At 41.5% G+C, this 18,639-nt stretch overlaps 1 protein-coding gene across 3 annotated transcripts in view; it reads right to left on the reverse strand.

Annotated features, from left to right (window-relative positions):
• The window catches only part of pnt (pointed), a 377,379-nt gene that overhangs the window by 129,199 nt on the left and 229,541 nt on the right, over nt 1-18,639 (reverse strand). Inside the window, exon 1 of one of the 3 annotated variants that reach the window (XM_065217099.1) lies at nt 8,729-9,318. The exons of the other annotated variants lie outside the window; for them this stretch is intronic. Coding sequence (XP_065073171.1) covers nt 8,729-9,071 — 343 coding nt within the window. The 5' untranslated portion in view covers nt 9,072-9,318. Of the gene's footprint in view, nt 1-8,728; nt 9,319-18,639 lie in introns of those variants that run through there. 3 annotated transcript variants of the gene reach the window in all.

The following is an 18,639-nucleotide window of genomic DNA, read 5'->3' on the forward strand; positions in this document are numbered from 1 at the left end:
ATTGTTCCGTCAATTTACGCTGCAAAGTTTGGACAAGTTGATTCCGCAAGATCGTTCTTCACAGATGGATCATTAATAGAGGCGTCCGCTGGTTTTGGTATTTATAACGAATTTCATAGCGCCTCTCGAATGCTTCAAGCTCCTTGTTCCGTATATGTTGCTGAACTGGCGGCAATATACTATACGCTAGAAACGATCGCCTCACTTGCACCAGATCACTATTTTATTTTTACGGATAGTCTCAGTTCAGTCGAGGCTATTCGATCCATGAGGCCGGTAAAGCACTCCTCGTATTTTCTCATGAAAATACGAGAGCTTCTGAGTGCTTTATCTTTAAGATCTTTTGTCATCACCTTTGCATGGGTCCCATCTCATTGCTCGATTCCGGGCAATGAGAAGGCGGACTCACTTGCTAAGGTGGGCGCTATGCAAGGCGATATTTACGATCGACAAATCGCCTACAATGAATTTTTCTTCATTTATCGTCAACAGTCGCTCGCCAGCTGGCAAAATAAATGGAGGGAAGGAAGTTTGGGACGATGGCTATTCTCGATCATCCCTAAGGTGTCGAAGAGTCCTTGGTTCAAGGGGTTGGATGTGGGTCGAGACTTCATTCGTCTGATGTCTCGCCTCATGTCCAATCACTATTCGTTAAACGCTCACTTGTTTCGTGTTGGGCTGGGAGACAGCAATCTCTGTGAATGTGGACAAGGTTACCAAGACGCCGATCACATCCTTTGGTCTTGTGCTGAGCATCGTGGAGTCAGATCTGAGCTATGCGATTCCCTTCGGGCTCGAGGTAGACAACCTAATGTTCCAGTTCGGGATATTTTGGCTAGACGTGATCTGGAGTTTATGAAACTCATATATGTTTACTTTAAGAATACTAACCTTAGATTGTAAGTTTGATTAACCTTGTGTTTAGTTTGTGTATTGTGCGTGTAGTTTTTTTTTTATGTTTGTCTTCAAGATGAATAGAAATAAGTTCATGTTTTAGGATTAACTAAATATTTGTATAATAAATCATATTTCAAACCTCCTTCTCCCTTTCCCCATCCAAAAAATTGTAAATCTCCACTAACCTCGAGACGACCGCGAGTAATCGGTTCAATTCCTTTAACTCTAGATTTAAGACATGAATCATGTATAATGCAAATGATAACTCGGCTCTGTAAAGTTTATTCGATTAAGCCTGTACAAATAAATTAATAAAAAAAAAAAAAAAAAATATTTAGAACAGACCTTGATTACCAAATATTGATCTGTATTAGTTATATCTTGGGTAAAAATGTTCAGGTGAATCAGATCTATTTTTTTGACATAATTAGTTCTGATCTAGATAACTATAAATTGGTCTAGATCAGTTCTATATTTTGAGCGAAGCTTTCTATTAAAACAAAATTTTCAACAAAGTTTTTCAGATACATAAGAGCTATCTTTTGATACCTTTAGAACTCACCTTGGTTACTGAACTTTGATCTAGATCAGATCTATATTTTGGTAGAAACATCTCATCGTATAAAACCTCATAGCTCCCAAAATGATAGCAATAGAGGTTTGGTGTCTTCGGCAAAGCTGTGCAGGTGAATAAGATCTATCCTTTGACACGATTCGTTTTGATCTAGATAACTTTGTTTGGATCTAGATCAGTTCTATATTTTGAGCGAAGCTTGCTATTAAAACAAAATCTTCAATAACTTTTTTTCAGAAAGATAAAAGCTATCTGGTGATACCATTAGAACTCACCTTGATTACTGAATTTTTATCTAGATCAGTTATATATTTTGGTAGAAGCATCTTTTCGGACGAAACCTCATAGCTCCTAAAATGCTAGCCATAGAAGTTTGGTGCCTTCGGCAAAGTTGTTCGGCGGAATCATTTGACATTTTTTGTTTTGATCTAGATAACTATATTTTGGTATAGATCAGATCTATATTTTGAGAGAAGCGTGCTATTAAAACAAAAAAATTACCAAAGATTTCCAGATAGATAAGAACTAGCTTTTAATACCATTAGAACTGATCTTGATTACTAAATATTGATCTGTATCAGTTCTATCTTGAGCAAAGTTGTTCAGGTGAATAAGATCTATATTTTAACATGATTCGTTTTAATCTAGATAAGCATGTTTTGGTCTAGATCAGATCTATATTTTGAGTGAAGCTTGCAATTAAAACAAAATTTTCAACAAAGCTTTCCAGACATATAAGAGCTATATTTTGATACCTTTAGAACTCACCTTGATTGCTAAATTTTGATCTAGATCAGTTCTATATTTTTATAGAAACATAATATCGGATAAAACCTCATAGCTCCTAAAATGTTAGCAATAGAGGTTTTATGTCTTGGGCAAAGCTATAGATCAGATCTATATTTTGAGAGAAGCGTGCTATTAAAACAAAAAAATTACCAAAGATTTCCAGATAGATAAGAACTAGCTTTTAATACCATTAGAACTGATCTTGATTACTAAATATTGATCTGTATCAGTTCTATCTTGAGCAAAGTTGTTCAGGTGAATAAGATCTATCCTTTGACATGATTCATTTTGATCTAGATAACTATGTTTTGATCTAGATTAGTTCTATATTTTAAGCGAAGCTTGCTATTAAAACAAAATTTTCAACAGAGCTTTCCAGATATATAAGAGCTATCTTTTGATACCTTTAGAACTCACCTTGATTGCTGAATTTTGATCTAGATCAGCTCTTTCGTTTGGTAGATGCATCTTATCGGACCAAATCTCATAGCTCCTAAAATGCTACCTATAGAGGTTTGGAATCTTCGGCAAAGTTGTTAAGGTGAGAAAGATCTATCTTTCAACATCGTTCGATTTGATCTAGATAACTACATTTCGATCAGGATCAGCTCTATATGTTAAGGGAAGCACGCTATTAAAACAAAATCTTCAATAATGTTTTCCAGATAGATAAGAACAATCATTTGAAAGTGTTTGAACTCACCTTGATTGCTGAATTTTGATCTAGATCAGTTATATCTTTTGGTAGAAGAATCTTATCGAACAAAACCTCATGGCACCTAAAATGCTTGCCATAGAGATTTGGTGTCTTGAGAAAAGTAGTTCAGGTGAATAAGATCTATCTTTTGACTTCATCAGTTTTGACCTAGATCACTGTATTTTGATCTAGATCAGTTTTATATTTTGAGCAAAGCTTGCTTTTAAAGCAAAATCTTCAACAAAGTTTTCTAGGTGCGGATAAATGCTATATTTTGATACCATTAAAAGTGAATTTGATTGCTAAATTTTGATCTAGATCAGTTATATCTTCTGTTAGAAGCATCCTATCGAAACAAAGCCTGCGGCAAAGTTGTTCATGTGTACAAAAGCTATATTTCGGCATCACTGATCACTCTTGGACGAAGTTATTCAAATAGATTTGATCTATCTTTTGATAGAAGCATCCCATGATAATATGAAAAGGAACATTTATTGAATTAAGTATTTATGTTGAATTTCTGTTTGAATGAGTAGCACTTTAATCTAATTTGATTAGAATAGTAGCTTTCAAACAGTTTGGATGAACAAGCTTCATTTAAGTGGAATTAATCATTTATTTATATTCTTGTATTTCATTTCTGCTGTTACCATTTTTAGGATTGTGCATCTAATATGATGAATTTTATCTACACGCAAAGCAAAAAAATATTACAAAGAATTTAGTTCCATTTCCTATCATCCTAACATCGCAGCGAATGTTAGAATTTGACCTTGCAGACGATGCAATGATTTTTAATCTTTTTTTATTCCATGTTCTGTACATGCTTTCACCTACACAAGCAAGCAATTGCTTTGATTTTTATGTATAACATGGTAGAACGACGCACACACACACACACACACTTGCCTCGATTCTCTCCAGCAGATAAAAAAGCAAACTAAGTCGAGTATGCGAGGAAATGAACGCTGCTTGTTTGCTTTTAGCCTATCCATATCCTGAAGCATGGAGAGAGCAGTGGAGAAAGCACCGGTCTGATAATCGCAATGTTCTCGTGGTTCGAGTCCCCGCCCCCTCCGGCCAAGTCGGCAGCCTCTTTTTTCGACATATTTCCTTCTCCATTTTCTTGCATTGGACCGCAGCTCGGTATATCGTATCCTCGGTTCATGCGGTCTCCACTAACATCCTCCGATGATGAATCCCACATAGTTGTAAGCGAATCTTACCTCCCCCGGTTAGGTGTATGAACGTTTCAATCTTCATCGTCTTTCGATTCCTTTTCGAAGTGAATGAAATAGAATTTCGTTTCGAAGTGAAGCAGAAGAGCCACATTTGTCAGATGAAATGGTGCGAGAGATGGCTGTGCGAAACACCGTCAGAAAGTACTATAAAATTAGTTTTACCTACTCAATTTCAACATCAACATTATTTTATAAAGTTGTGCGAGAAAACGAATCCGGAGCATTAGTCCTTGGAATCTTTTTGGAAATACTAAAAGGAGGATTACAATTAAATCTGAGAATAACTCCATAACATTTTCAAAGGAATTCGGTAAATAAATTCAGGAGGGTTTGTCATACAAATTATGAGAATAAATCTAAGGAATTTGTGAGGAGAAATACCACTGAATTCTTAGGAGACTTCCGATGTGAGCAGAATTCCAAGGAGTGAGATTCAAAAGGAGAATTTCAAGGTATGGTTAGCTGAAGTTCCCTAAATTTGTTTAATAATCCGCCAAATTTTCTGATATATATTAATAATTCCCTGACGCTTCTGACGTTTTCGGATCAATCATAGAATTCATGGAATACCCCATAATTCCACGGAACTCCTTGTAAGTCTCTGCAAATTTGCTTAAGTTAATGGGATTATTCTGAAGCTATCTGATCGTCCTTGAAGTACTCGGAACTTCGCTGAATACTATGAAACTAGCTAAATTTATAAGAAGTTCTCTGGAATTTCTTGAAGATAACACGCTAAAAATACTCTCACGTTTTCCAGATATTCATATAATTTTTATCACGTTCAAGAAATTCTTTCGGAGCTTTGCTGAAGTTTCCGAAAGGTCCCTGAGTTTCTCGCAACTTCTTTGAGGTTTCTACAATTTCCTTGAAATTATTTGAACTGCCCTTTGATTCTCTAATCTGTCTTGATGTTCTCGAAGCTTCCCTAAAGCTCTCAATTCTATTGAAGATCTCGGTTCTGCTCGGAAATAAATGGAGTTCCCGTAAACACCTTTAAATTTTCCTGAAATTCTCTGGACTTCTGTGAAGTATCTGGAAAATTTCTGAAGTTTTCATAAATTTTCTGAAATTCTCGGAACATCTTGAAACTATCCTGATTTCCACTTTTTTATTCCTGCTCCAAAAGTCTGGACTAAAGCTTCGAAAACTGCTCTTAAGATCTGAAATTCCCCAAAAATCTCAAGCTTTTCTGAGGTACTTAGAACTTCTTAAAAAAATTGCACAATACCCCTTATGTTTCCTATATTTCTCAAGTTCGCTTGACACCTGTGAAGTTCTCTGAAATTCTAGGAACTTCATAAAAGTTCCCGAAAATTTTCGAATGCTTTAAGAACTGCTTTGAACTTGAAGCATCCAGTAAGTTCCCCATATTTTCAGCGTATTAGCTTCTCTTATTTTCCTGCAGTTTGTTTATGGAGCTTTACAGAAATTCTCAGCATTCCCTTTTATTACTTAGAACTTCTCCAAAGTTCCTAAATTACGAAATTTAAAAAAATCATTTTTTATTTTGATTCTGGAGCTTTGAATTTTTTTATTATCTTGAACATGGAATACGAAACTTAAAGATATTGAAAAATTTTAGGTCTTAGACTTACTCAAATTAAGTAAGTTTTTTTAAACGTTATTAAATGAGAAATTAAGTGTTAAACTTCAACATTCAATAGATTTGATTGCAGAGCTTTTTAAAAAAAAAAAAACTGATTGCCATGTCTTAAAAAAGTTAATGTCAATTGCTGCTGTTTTTGATCTACAAAAAAAGCATATTTTTAACGCATTTAAAGAATAGCTTTCTTATTATAAACCTGGAATTTATTCGGTAAAGTACTGGAAAAACCTGGAAAAATGATAAGTAAGTCTATTTAGAAAAATGAGTAGACACCCTGTAGATAGCGAAAGACGATTAAATGCCACAAAGCAAGGAATGGGAATGATCTATCTTGAAATAAATTCACACTAAAAAAGTTGAAAATAGTGACTTATTACAAGAAAAAGTGACTTTAGTGACTTGGCCTTAAAAAAAGAGACTTTTTAGTGACTGGCTTGAAAAAAAAGTGACCAAGTCACTAAAAAGTGACTCGCTACCAGCCCTGGCCTAGTCATATTTCTAGACTTCTAGAGTTGGTTGGAAATGCTAACATGAAGCTTTAGTGTGATGATTTATTAGCTAGAGAATGATCTTTAGAAGAGGGTAGGTGGATAGTTCCGTTAGAGTACGGCAGTATGAAAATTGAATAGAAGTTGAAAATGAGCGAAGGGCCATTAATGCGACAGTTTTTCAAGATAGACGCACATTTTTGCCTAACCCGTACGATGTACGCGGGGACTTGAAGTATGTCTCCAAGTCCACAGGCAAAAATGTGCGTCCCTCTTGTTGCTCATAAACTGACTGCGGCTGTGGAATAGTTCTAGCGACGTTTTTCATCACTACCTAAAGCCCCACGTTGCGAGAGCATTTTCAGTCGATGGTGTGTTATAATGCAGTTCTTCTTTACCCAACTATTGTGTTGCTCCTCTCGTCATGTAGGGTGGTTGTTGCGTGCTGTACCATCATCAGCATTGTTGACGGCTACTCCCGCCTTGAGTTGTTACATTCAAAGTGTTTTTATGTTACTTCATACGCGAAGTTAACGATGAGATGATCACGTTGGTCATGACGAGAGGAGCAACACAATAGTTGCTGAAATAAGAAGATAATAGGGCAGTTTGCATTTTAACAATGTTCGTGAAACAAGCTACATCATAAAACCGTTTGTGATTGATTGAACAGCTATAGAAGTTCTGTCTACACTTTTAGACAAATATTTAGGATAATACGTACAACGTTTTCAAACAAAATCATCGCAATTTCAGACCATTTTGAAAATTATTTTCACAACAAACCAAAACCAAATTTCATTCCACCCCATTTATCAGCCATTTCCCAAAACCCGCTCGGATCTCTTCGAATCCCGCCAACAACGCCGCACACGAGATCCCATCGGAACTCTTCCGAAACGCGTCCCATCATTGCCCGACCCCCGGAGGGATCAGAAACCGAAACCACACGCATCGTCGTCAATAGGAAGCGCACATCAAAGGCCACGACGACGGCGACGCGAAATGGTGGATCCCTCAGGTTACAGAGATGTACCCACCTTCATGTAACAACCGTCATTCGACTCGGTTTCGATTGTCCATTTCGCTTTAATTGATTCCACCGCCATGGCGGCAACTCTTTCTCTCACGCGGTTCATTAATTTCAGCCTCATCATCGCCGTCGTCGTCATAGTAGGCGATGGTTGACTTGTACACATGTCAAAAAAGAAGAAAAATCGGTAAAAGTCGGTAGTAGTTCCGAAAAATAAAACAACCCGCACGAGAGAATGTGTTTTCGGGGCCGCTCGTCAACATTTTTATAATTAGAACATACATGCAAACAAACGCATACCAAGGTATGAAGCGAATAAAATTTCAACATCTTCACCGAGATGATTTTTTTTCGGTCGGTGGTCGTGACTTTTCTCCCCGATTCGGTTGCGAAGCGAGGCGACGACTGCTGAGACCGGGGGAAGAAAAACAGAAGATTGATTTTCTGACGGTTCTCCAATTTCGGCTTGGATGAAAAAAAAAATAGAAAAAAGTGGGAGGGCTTGGGCGAAAATAGCTCTGCCTGCCGAGTACTGATGGGGGACCACCAACCGAACGAAAACAGGCGGAAAAGCGGCGAATTATGGCGATAATCAATTTTCTCGGTCAATTTTTCTCGACGCCTCGGGAGGAGGAGACGCAAATTTTACGCCGCCCCACCGCTGTAATTAAATTTCGATGTTTTTGTTAGGCGCGCGATTACCGCGGTCACCGCCGCCGTGCAGCGGTCGATTCGGAGAAATTTTCCTGTTTGATGTCCGAGTTTTTTTTTTCTTTTCTTTCTTTCGGTTGCTCTCTTTGTTCTACCGTGCAACTTCCCCATCTGGTGCGCGGGAGGCATGCACGGCCGTCTTTGATCTAATTTCTCGGGTGGGTCTCCCTGCGGCGACCAACACCGCCTCCCTATGATGTCATAGAAGAAGCTAAAATTTCCAAAATCTGTTGTTTAATTTAATATTGATTCGACGAGGGCGACGGTTCTTTTTTTTTGGCAACCGTTTTCTGCGGCCACCCTCTCCGATTCCTCCTCGAATGCTTTGATTAGCCATCCGGAAATTGAAACCGCTTTATTACGGCGGCGGGCAAGTCGACCGGGCGGGTCGCAGAATGAGGGAATTTTATTTTATTAGGGGGAACACATTTGCGCCCGAGACTCCGGAGCCCTTCAGAAAGTAATTTATCAAGTAGTTCGCCAAGCGGAACGAAAGTAAATAACACCAGCGGGCAAAAGCCGGTCGCGTCCCGCCGCCGCCTACTACTATGCGATCACGCGGTGGGGACCTTCTTTGTTTGCCATTGTGTTTGAAAATAAGGTTTTCGGTGCCACGACGGTCACCGCCCCAAAGTTGATAAAGCAGTTGCTGCAGCAGTTCAAGGGCAATGACTCTTGCGCCGACTTACCTCTAGGTTTTTGCAATCCTTTCATTAGGGCATGGGTTTTCAAGCTCATTCCGGCCGCGGCCAGCTTGTTCAAGCTGTAGCTGTTTAGGAAACTCTGCTGGTTGTTGTTCAGGAAGCTGACATTGTTATTGTTATGAATCCCGCTCAATCCCGCCACCAGGCCGGAACTGGCGGCACCACCGGGCCCGGAACCGAGACCGTGCGACGGCCCATGCTGGTTTCCGATGCCATGATGGAGCTGCCCGCCTGCCACCGGATGGTGGTGATAGTGATGATTGGCCCTCAGCGGAAGCCGCCCCACTATTCGGGAACTTTCGTTCCACTCGATCCACTCATTTGTCATTTTGTCACCGGCACCAAGCACATTCAGTGCTGCCAGCTTGCTCTTGTTGTGCTGCACTCACTTTTCACTGGAAACTAATAACTACGGCAACACTGCGCACATGTGCGAAATTCCAAAATTGGGCACTTAAATTCTTCTCTCACTGGACACACTGAGGTTGGGGCGTTTTCTCGAAACCCCGCGCCTCGTTCCCGCCTATTTCGGGCGATTGAATTAAGTTGCGCTGTCGAGTATATCAATGATGGCAACACTTGATTGCTATTTGCACATTAAACACTTGGTTACTTCGATGTAGATTGCTGCGAAAATTCGTCACTATCACAGCTGCATTGCGATTTCGGTATGTTTATAATACTGTTGTTTTACCGTGTAGATCTAGTAATCGAAAAAAAAACAAATCGGGTAACGTCAAACTCTTCAAGCTTTGCTTGGAGTGATTCTGGTGATTCTTTTTTTCCGCAACAACAACAAAACAGAAGGAAGTAACAATCCTGGCCCGAAACAAAATCCTCGCTCTAAACGACCTGTCAACTGTTGTTAGGTATTAGCTGTTTTAAATTTGGAATAATCCCCCATCAGCAGGTGACTCCACGACCGACGTGGCAACAAATCCAGAAAAATTCAATTTTTGACTGACGGTATCCGGAGCCGAGCAAAGCCGAAATTTTCCCACCACTCGAAAACAAGAAAAAGAAACGCGAGAAAGGCCATAAATTTCCCCAAAACACGCAATAAATTGTCGCCCCGATATCAATCCGAAACCGATACGCGGAAGAAGGGGAAAGACACTCGCAGACGCAACCTAATTCCAAGTAATTTTTATGTGTTTATCGGTTAAATTACACACCGCGCCCCGCGCTGGGAAAAGGGCGCGATTGAAACTCGATCCACCCCTGCCGGCACTTTTTCGAACACTGCTGTTGTCGAGATTGATAGTTAATAGCATTTTCCCCCAAAACCGACCGACCAAAGTAAGCCAGGGATCAGTGCTTATAATTAGGATTAATGTCAGCTTTACAAGTGTTGGACCGAGACAGCCCGAATTATACAGGCTTATCAATTATGTAGCCATCGGGTAGGCTGCAGCAGTAGGGACAGTGTAGTGTTTGGGTGGTTCCAAGCGGGCAAAACAAATGCCGATGGTCATGGTGGTTTGCAGAAATTCCTGGAAGATTGGCGCCGCCCTGCCGAAAAAAAAAACCACGACGACGACGACGGTGGTAGAGTTCCCAGGAAAGCAACCCTGCATCGTGGCAACCGTTTCTAATGGGATTTTGTCGCCCCAAAAACAGGTGGCGTCGCCGAGCGAGCGCATTACCGCCAAACATAGGGATGTCTTCGTTTTGCGAACACAGGTCGGATCGATCGATTATCCACAGTTGACTTTTTTCACTTCCATCGAATGTCGGTTTTCCAAGTGGGTGACAAAAGCGGAAAAAAGTGTTCCCTACCCGGGACATCCCAGGAAATTTATAAAAAAATCTTGTTTTCTGATTCCCGGGTATCTGGTTCAGTTTCTTGGGAAACAGTTATTTTCCAGAATCAAGGGAAAACATTTGCTGGAAATTTGCTTTTTAATTTCCGGGAGAAGTCAGAAAGTAAAACTTCCAAAAGAAGTCCGTAGTTGGACACAGTTTTAGAAGGAAGTCGTAAATCATTGAAGACATTTCCAAATAAATTGGTATGAAGTAAGTTAACAATTCCTGGAGAAAGCCTGAAAAACTTCCCGAGGAAGTTGAAAGGAACTTCTGAGATATCTCGAAAGAAGCTTTCGGTGGATGCTGGAAATACGTTCTACAAAAGTTGGAATATACTTCCTGAAACAGCTGGGAGAAACTGGAAAAGCCAGAGGAAACTTCCGGAAGTGCTTTTAGGGGATGTCAGAGAAATTTCCAGAAGAATGGGGAAGAATCTTCCAATCGAAGTCAGACGAAACTTCTGGGAAAAATCTGAAAAATAACTTTCGACATAAGTTGAGAAAAAACGCATCCGAAACCAGTCCGAATAAGCTTCGAAAGGAAATTAGGAAAAACATTCAGAAGAGGTAAATAAAAACACCTTTGGAAATTACAAAACAATTCCGGAGGAAGCCAGAAGGAGTTTTCAAAGAAACTTTCGGGGTAAATCGGAAACTTAACTCAAGACAAAAGCTGAGAGAAATTTTTGGAGCAATATTGAAAGGTACATCCAGGGAATGATTAAGATTGTTTTTTTTTGCGATAAATCGAGAAGTGAAAAAAAGTTAACTGCGAATTTTTCCGGTAATGTCGAAAAAAATATTTCAGAAGAAGTGACAAAACATTTTCCGGAGGAAGTCAAATAAAGTGGTTAAGTGGTTAAATGGGTCATTTAACAGACGTTATAAAAGGAACACTTCCCAAGCAACAATATTTGGTTTTATCAGGGTTCTGTAGACCATGACTTAGACTTTTAGAATACTTTAAAACCTCGATAAAACTTGCAATATTATTTGGATTGGATGAATTACTATCGAAAATTAATGTCATTTTCGCTGGATAAAAGTATTTCATGATCAGTTGTTTCCTGATTCCCGGATCTTAAATCACCAGGAAATGAAAACACTACCACCAAATAAGCCTTGTAAACGCCTAAATTACTTCCAAAATGCATAAAACGCCAAAATTGCCTTCAAAAACCGAAATAGCATTGAAACGTCAGTATGGACTGAAGAAGGCCAAAATATCCCTAAAATGTCAAACTAAATGTCTTCTTCTTCTTTTTATACTATGCTCTCAAACTTGACAGCAGAGTGTAGACAAGATAAGAAGAAAATAAACAAAACTTATTTGACGTTTTAAGGTCATTTTGGCCTTCTTGAGTCCATAATGGCCCTTTTAATGCCAATTTGGTGTTTGAAAGCAACGTTGGCGTTTCAAGCCATTTCAGCATTCTACAAGCAATTTTGGAGTTTACAAGGCGTGTTTACATTTCCCGGTGATTTAGAAAGGCTGAAAAGGTCATAGAACCGCTTCTAACGCACAAAAATACTCTTAAGATGGTCTTCAAAAACGCTGAACTGTTCTAAAATCCAAAAAGTAACTTCAAAAACTACAAAATGGTTTCGAAATTTGATTGAAAAAAAGGTTGAATTGGCATTAAGGTGACATGATACATTATTTTATTATTTATGATTTATGGTCCAGAAGATGGACTTCCCTGATTTCAAAAAAATGAAATGACAGAACTTTCCTGAACTTCGGCAGAACTTCTCTGAACTTCGGCAGGACTTCACCGAACTTCAACAGGACTTCCCTGAACTTCAGTAGGCCTTCCCTGAAGTTCGGCAGGACTTTCCCGAAGTTCGGTAGGCCTTCCCTGAACATTGGCAGGACTTCCCTGAAGTTCGGCAAAACTTCCCTGAACTTCGAAAGAATTTCCCTGAACTTCAGCAGAACTTTTCTGAACTTCCGCAGGACTTCCCTGAACTTCAGCAGGACTTTCCTGAACTTCGGTAATACTTCCCTGAACTTCAGAAGGATTTACCTGAATTCTAGAAGGACTTTCCTGAACTTCGGGAGGACTTCTCTGAACTTGGGCAGGCCTTCCCTGAGCTACGGCAGGACTTCCCTGAGCTTCAACAGAACTTTTCTGAACTTCAGCAGGACTTCCCTGAACTACAGTAGAACTGCCATGAACTTCTGCAGAACTTTCCCGAAGTTCGGCAGGCCTTCCCTGAACATTGGAAGGACTTCCCTGAAGTTCGGCAAAACTTCCCTGAACTTTAGAAGAATTTCCCTGAACTTCAGCAGAACTTCTCTGAACTTCCGCAGGACTTCCCTGAACTTCATCAGGACTTCCCTGAACTTCGGTAATAGTTCCCTAAACTTCGGAAGGATTTCCCTGAACTTCGGCAGGCCTTCCCTGAACTTCGGAAGGACTTTCCTGAACTACAGCAGGCCTTCCCTGAACTTCTGCAGGACTTTCCCTAAGTTCAGCAGGCCTTCCCTGAACTTCGAGAAAACTTCCCTGAACTTCACAAGAATTTCCCTAAACTTCGGCACTACTCTGAACTTCCCTGAACATCAGCAAGACGTCCCTGAACTTGGGTGATAGTAACCTGAACTTCAGAAGGATTTCGATGAGCTTCGGCAGGCCTTCACTGAACTACAGTAGAACTTCCATGAACTTCTGCAGAACTTTCCCGAAGTTCGGCAGGCCTTCCCTGAACATTGGAAGGACTTCCCTGAAGTTCGGCAAAACTTCCCTGAACTTTAGAAGAATTTCCCTGAACTTCGGCAGAACTTCTTTGAACTTCCGCAGGACTTCCCTGAACTTCGGTAATAGTTCCCTAAACTTCGGAAGGATTTCCCTGAACTTTGGCAGGCCTTCCTTGAACTACGGCAGGACTTACCTGAACTACAGCAGGCCTTCCCTGAACTTCTGCAGGACTTTCCCTAAGTTCAGCAGGCCTTCCCTGAACGTCGAGAAAACTTCCCTGAACTTCACAAGAATTTCCTTAAACTTCGGCAGAACTACTCTGAACTTCCCTGAACATCAGCAAGACGTCCCTGAACTTGGGTGATAGTAACCTGAACTTCAGAAGGATTTCGATGAGCTTCGGCAGGCCTTCACTGAACTTTGGTAGAACTGTTCTGAGCTTCCGCATGGCTTCCCTGAACTTCAGCAGGACTTCCCTGAATTTCGATAATACTTCCCTGAACTTCGGAAAGATTTCCTTGAACTTTGGCAGGCCTTCCCTGAGCTTCGGCAGGATTTCCTGAACTTTGTCAAGACTTCTCTGAAATTCGGTAGAACTATCGCCAGAACTTTGCTTAGCTTCATCAGGACTTCCCTGAAGTTCGGCAGGCCTTCCCTGAAGTTCGGCAGGCCTTCCCTGAAGTTCAGCAGGCCTTCCTGAACTACGGCAACTCTTCCCTGAACTTCAGTAGGATTGCCCTGAACTTCGGCAGGCCTTCCCTGAACTTCGGAAGCACTTTCCTGAACTTCGGCAGGACTTCCCTGAACTTCGGCAGGACTTCCCTGAAGTTCGGCAGGCCTTCCCTGAAGTTCGGCAGGCCTTCCCTGAACTTCAGTAGGATTGCCCTGAACTTCGGCAGGCCTTCCCTGAACTTCGGAAGCACTTTCCTGAACTTCGGCCGGACCTGAACTTCGGCAGGACTTCCCTGAACTTCTACAGAACTTCTCTGAACTTCGGAAGGACTTCATTGAACTTCAGCAGGACTTCCCTGAACTTCGGCAGGACGGTCCCGAAGTTCGGCAGGCCTTCCCTGAAGTTCGGCAAAACTTCCCTGAAGTTCGGCAAAACTTCCCTGAAGTTCGGCAAAACTTCCCTGAATTGCAGAAGAATTTCCCTGCTCTTTGGTAGAACTTCTGAGCTTCCGCAGGACTTCCCTGAACTCCAGCAGGACTTCCCTGACCTTCGGTAATACTTCCCTGAACTTCAGAAGGATTTCCCTGAGCTTCGGCAGGCCTTTCCTGAACTTTGGTAGAACTTCTAAGCTTCCGCAGGACTTTCTTGAACGTCAGCAGGACTTCCCTGAACTTCGATAATACTTCCCTGAACTTCGGAAAGATTTCCTTGAACTTTGGCAGGCTTTCCCTGAGCTTCGGCAGGATTTCCTGAACTTCGGCAGGACTTCCCTAAACTTTGTCAAGACTTCTCTGAAATTCGGTAGAACTATCGCCAGAACTTCCCTTAGCTTCATCAGGACTTCCCTGAAGTTCGGCAAAACTTCCCTGAAGTTCAGCAGGCCTTCCCTGAAGTTCGGCAGGCCTTCCCTGAACTTCAGTAGGATTGCCCTGAACTTCGGCAGGCCTTCCCTGAACTTCGGAAGCACTTTCCTGAACTTCGGCCGGACCTGAACTTCGGCAGGACTTCCCTGAACTTCGACAGAACTTCTCTGTACTTCGGAAGGACTTCGTTGAACTTCAGCAGGACTTCCCTGAACTTCGGCAGGCCTGCTCTGAAGTTCAGCAGGCCTTCCCTGAACTACGACAACTCTTCCCTGAACTTCAGTAAGATTGCCCTGAACTTCGGCAGGCCTTCCCTGAACTTCGGAAGCACTTTCCTGAACTTCAGCCGGACCTGAACTTCGGCAGGACTTCCCTGAACTTCGACAGAACTTCTCTGTACTTCGGAAGGACTTCGTTGAACTTCAGCAGGACTTCCCTGAACTTCGGCAGGCCTTCCCTGAAGTTCGGCAGGCCTTCCCTGAAGTTCGACAGGCCTTCCCTGAACTACGGCAACTCGTCCCTGAACTTCAGTAGGATTGCCCTGAACTTCGGCAGGCCTTCCCTGAACTTCGGAAGCACTTTCCTGAACTTCGGCCGGACTTCCCTGAACTTCTCTGAACTTCGGAAGGACTTCATTGAACTTCAGCAGGACTTCCCTGAACTTTGGCAGGACGGTCCCGAAGTTCGGCAGGCCTTCCCTGAAGTTCGGCAGGCCTTCCCTGAACTACGGCAACTCGTCCCTGAACTTCAGTAGGATTGCCCTGAACTTCGGCAGGCCTTCCCTGAACTTCGGAAGCACTTTCCTGAACTTCGGCCGGACTTCCCTGAACTTCTCTGAACTTCAGAAGGACTTCATTGAACTTCAGCAGGACTTCCCTGAACTTCGGCAGGACGGTCCCGAAGTTCGGCAGGCCTTCCCTGAATTTCAGAAGAATTTCCCTGAACTTTGGTAGAACTTCTAAGCTTCCGCAGGACTTTCTTGAACGTCAGCAGGACTTCCCTGAACTTCGGCAATACTTCCCTGAACTTCGGAAGGATTTTCCTGAACAACGACAGGACTTCCCTGAACTTTGTCAGGACTTCTCTGAAATTCGGCAGGCCTTCCTTGAACTTGGAATCTTGGAATTGAATTTATCATTTCAGTAGTAGAATTATTATAATTATCCAATAATATTGTATTTACGAATATGGTCAACATTTCACTACTTCCCATTCTGCTAATTTGAAATGCTTGTTGTTAATGGTGCATTTTGAATTTGGCTGTGGTTTGAACGGGTGTGGAGTCAATGTCAACGGAAAAGCATTAACTTTCACCTTAAGAGGAAAATTCCAGGGGTCTTCTAAGGATAACTTCGATGAATTTCTGTGCAAAGAAAATAAAAATTCTAAGCAATCGAGTTTTCAGGATAGTTTCAAAGGATTCCAAGGAAATTATGAGGAGAGTTTCAAAGGAATTTCAACAAGATTTACGAGGTGATTACGAGGAGAGTTTTCATGTTATTTAAGCCAGAATTCCGTGATAATTATGAGCAGAAATTCAAGGTAATATTTTGATTAATACCATGGACATTCTGATAAAAATGTCAAGTTAACTTTGATTTCTAATCATAGAAAATTCAAGGAAAATTTATAGTTATGTTCCAGAAAGAGCAAGTCTTTCTTTTGGTAAAAACTCGCTCTTTTCCACTAGGTTATTCTGAAATACTGGCGTAAAGAAATTACCGGTTATTTCCCGAATTTCCCGGTTTGTTGGAATTTTTCTTGGAACATTTTCCTCCACAACTTTGTGGCAGACATAATTTCGATCAGAAGTGACGTTTAAGAGACGTCAAATGGTCAAATGGACGTCAAAAAATAACAAATCCAAAATGATCGAATTTTAGCAAAAATGTGAATCATAACAAACAATTATGGAAAGTTTCATGCAAATCGGACAAGGTCGAGTCTGATCGATTCGAAATTCGGCGTGGAACTGCTCAAATGAACTAAAGATCAAAAAGGAAAAACTAATTCTAATTATCTCCTTTTTGGGATTATAAGCACTTTTGAAATTTACTTTATGAACTTTTGTAGATTAGGCGTTTTGTCCATTTGGACATGTTTCATTTATAGTGATCCGGTGAAAAAAAGTAAGAGGTTGTATCCAAGCGACTTTGGCGACGGTGACTGTGTAACCGATTTTTTAGCAGATTTGCAGAAAAATTTCCAATCGATTGGCTTGTTCAGAATTAAAATCCATCCGCTATTGACAGACTTATAAGTGGTCAAAACCTAACCACTTTTCGTTACGCGGTCGATTTTGGTTTTTTGAAATTTCACGCCCCATATGTTGTCGAAAGATACGATTTCAATCTCGATTGATCGATTAATCGAAATAATCAATTACTATCCGACATCCCTAGACAACCCTCTCACTGACAAACGCAAACTTGATTTAAAAATTCGACTCCACCGCTCATCCATAGCGGGAACCCGCGTCTTGACGAGAAATCATCCAGCTATAAAATCAAGCAATCTAGTAGTCATTGAATACAGTAATAATAATAATAATAATACTAAAAAAACAGGCAAGCTATGACCAAATCAATGACTTCGACCTTGAAGGAATCAAATCTGAGCAGCAGTAACAACAAAACAACAACAACAACAACAATGGTTGATGTGCGCTGCTAGCGCTGTCGCGCTTCTTTCGATTCGAGGAACCGGCCTGGTCGCAAATGGCGTCCACTGCAGAGGCCTATTAGAAGATTATCTGACAAATGATTGAGAGGAATAGGACCCGGTAGAGGGAACTTAATTACAATCAAAAGATGATGATAATAACCACACAGAACACACAGTGGCGACGTCGCGGTGGTGGTTGTGGTGGTCGCTATGACAATTCTGACAGGTGAGACATCTACACGCAACCAGGCACAGGCCTGCTTTGTGTGTGGGAATTTTTTCGTGGCTGAGCTGATACATGGTAATTACGCCAAATGTCATCATTCACTGTGATGTTAGCAGCAACGGCAGCGGGGGGTTCTTAAAGTCATTCCGACGACGGAGAGGGTCATTTAAGGCGACGCCTAGAAGTTCTGGGCTGCACCATCACCATCTCCAAGGTGAATTAGTGGACGATGATTACTATCGACGACGACTCCGTGAGACTGGGGAGACTTTTTGTTCGTCCGACGGTGGACCTCGGTGCAGCCGCCGCCGAGATTCGGAAGTTGGTTTAAATGGGGCTCAGTTGCGGAAAACAATGGCTCGCGGGAGATTACGGTCATCAACGCCTCGGCTTGATGGGAGAATTAATCGCTTGTGGGGGTCGTTCCGAGTACAATCGACGGGGATTTTGCCCAGGGGATGGAAGAACATTATGGATCAACAACTTGACTTATTTAAGCGTGTGTTGAAGGTCACAAGTGATGGCGATTTATATGGGAATCATTTGTTGAGTGCATATCCAGACTCAACAATATTGCTAAAGTTATGATTCAGTTTGTAGATCTATCGACTGCGAAGCCATTCTTGGTTTCAGTTTATCTTTTGAGAGAGAGAGAGAGAGAAAGAGCGCGCAGCCCAAGAACGGCTCGTGGGCGTTCGTTTATCCCTCGTCGTCGCAAGCGTCTTAGTAGGCCTGCTGACCCGCCTCCGACATTTCGAGCATCGCCATGGAAATCCATCCCGATAAGGCCGTAAGCTCTCGCGCGCATTCATTGCCCATATGCAACCGACCGGTTTTTTTTTTGTTTTTGTTTCTATCGCTAGGCCACAACCCTCTGTCAGTGCACAGAAACAATTCCAATTGCAACGGCGGTGGCGGCATTCGTATTTGTTTGTTTAAGCGTTTTTTACTCTCTCCTATTTA

Source organism: Ochlerotatus camptorhynchus, unplaced genomic scaffold, assembly GCF_037179485.1.
Source record: "Ochlerotatus camptorhynchus isolate MF236.1 unplaced genomic scaffold, CSIRO-AGI_Acam_v1.1 ptg000070l, whole genome shotgun sequence".
NCBI classification, from domain to species: domain Eukaryota; kingdom Metazoa; phylum Arthropoda; class Insecta; order Diptera; family Culicidae; genus Ochlerotatus; species Ochlerotatus camptorhynchus.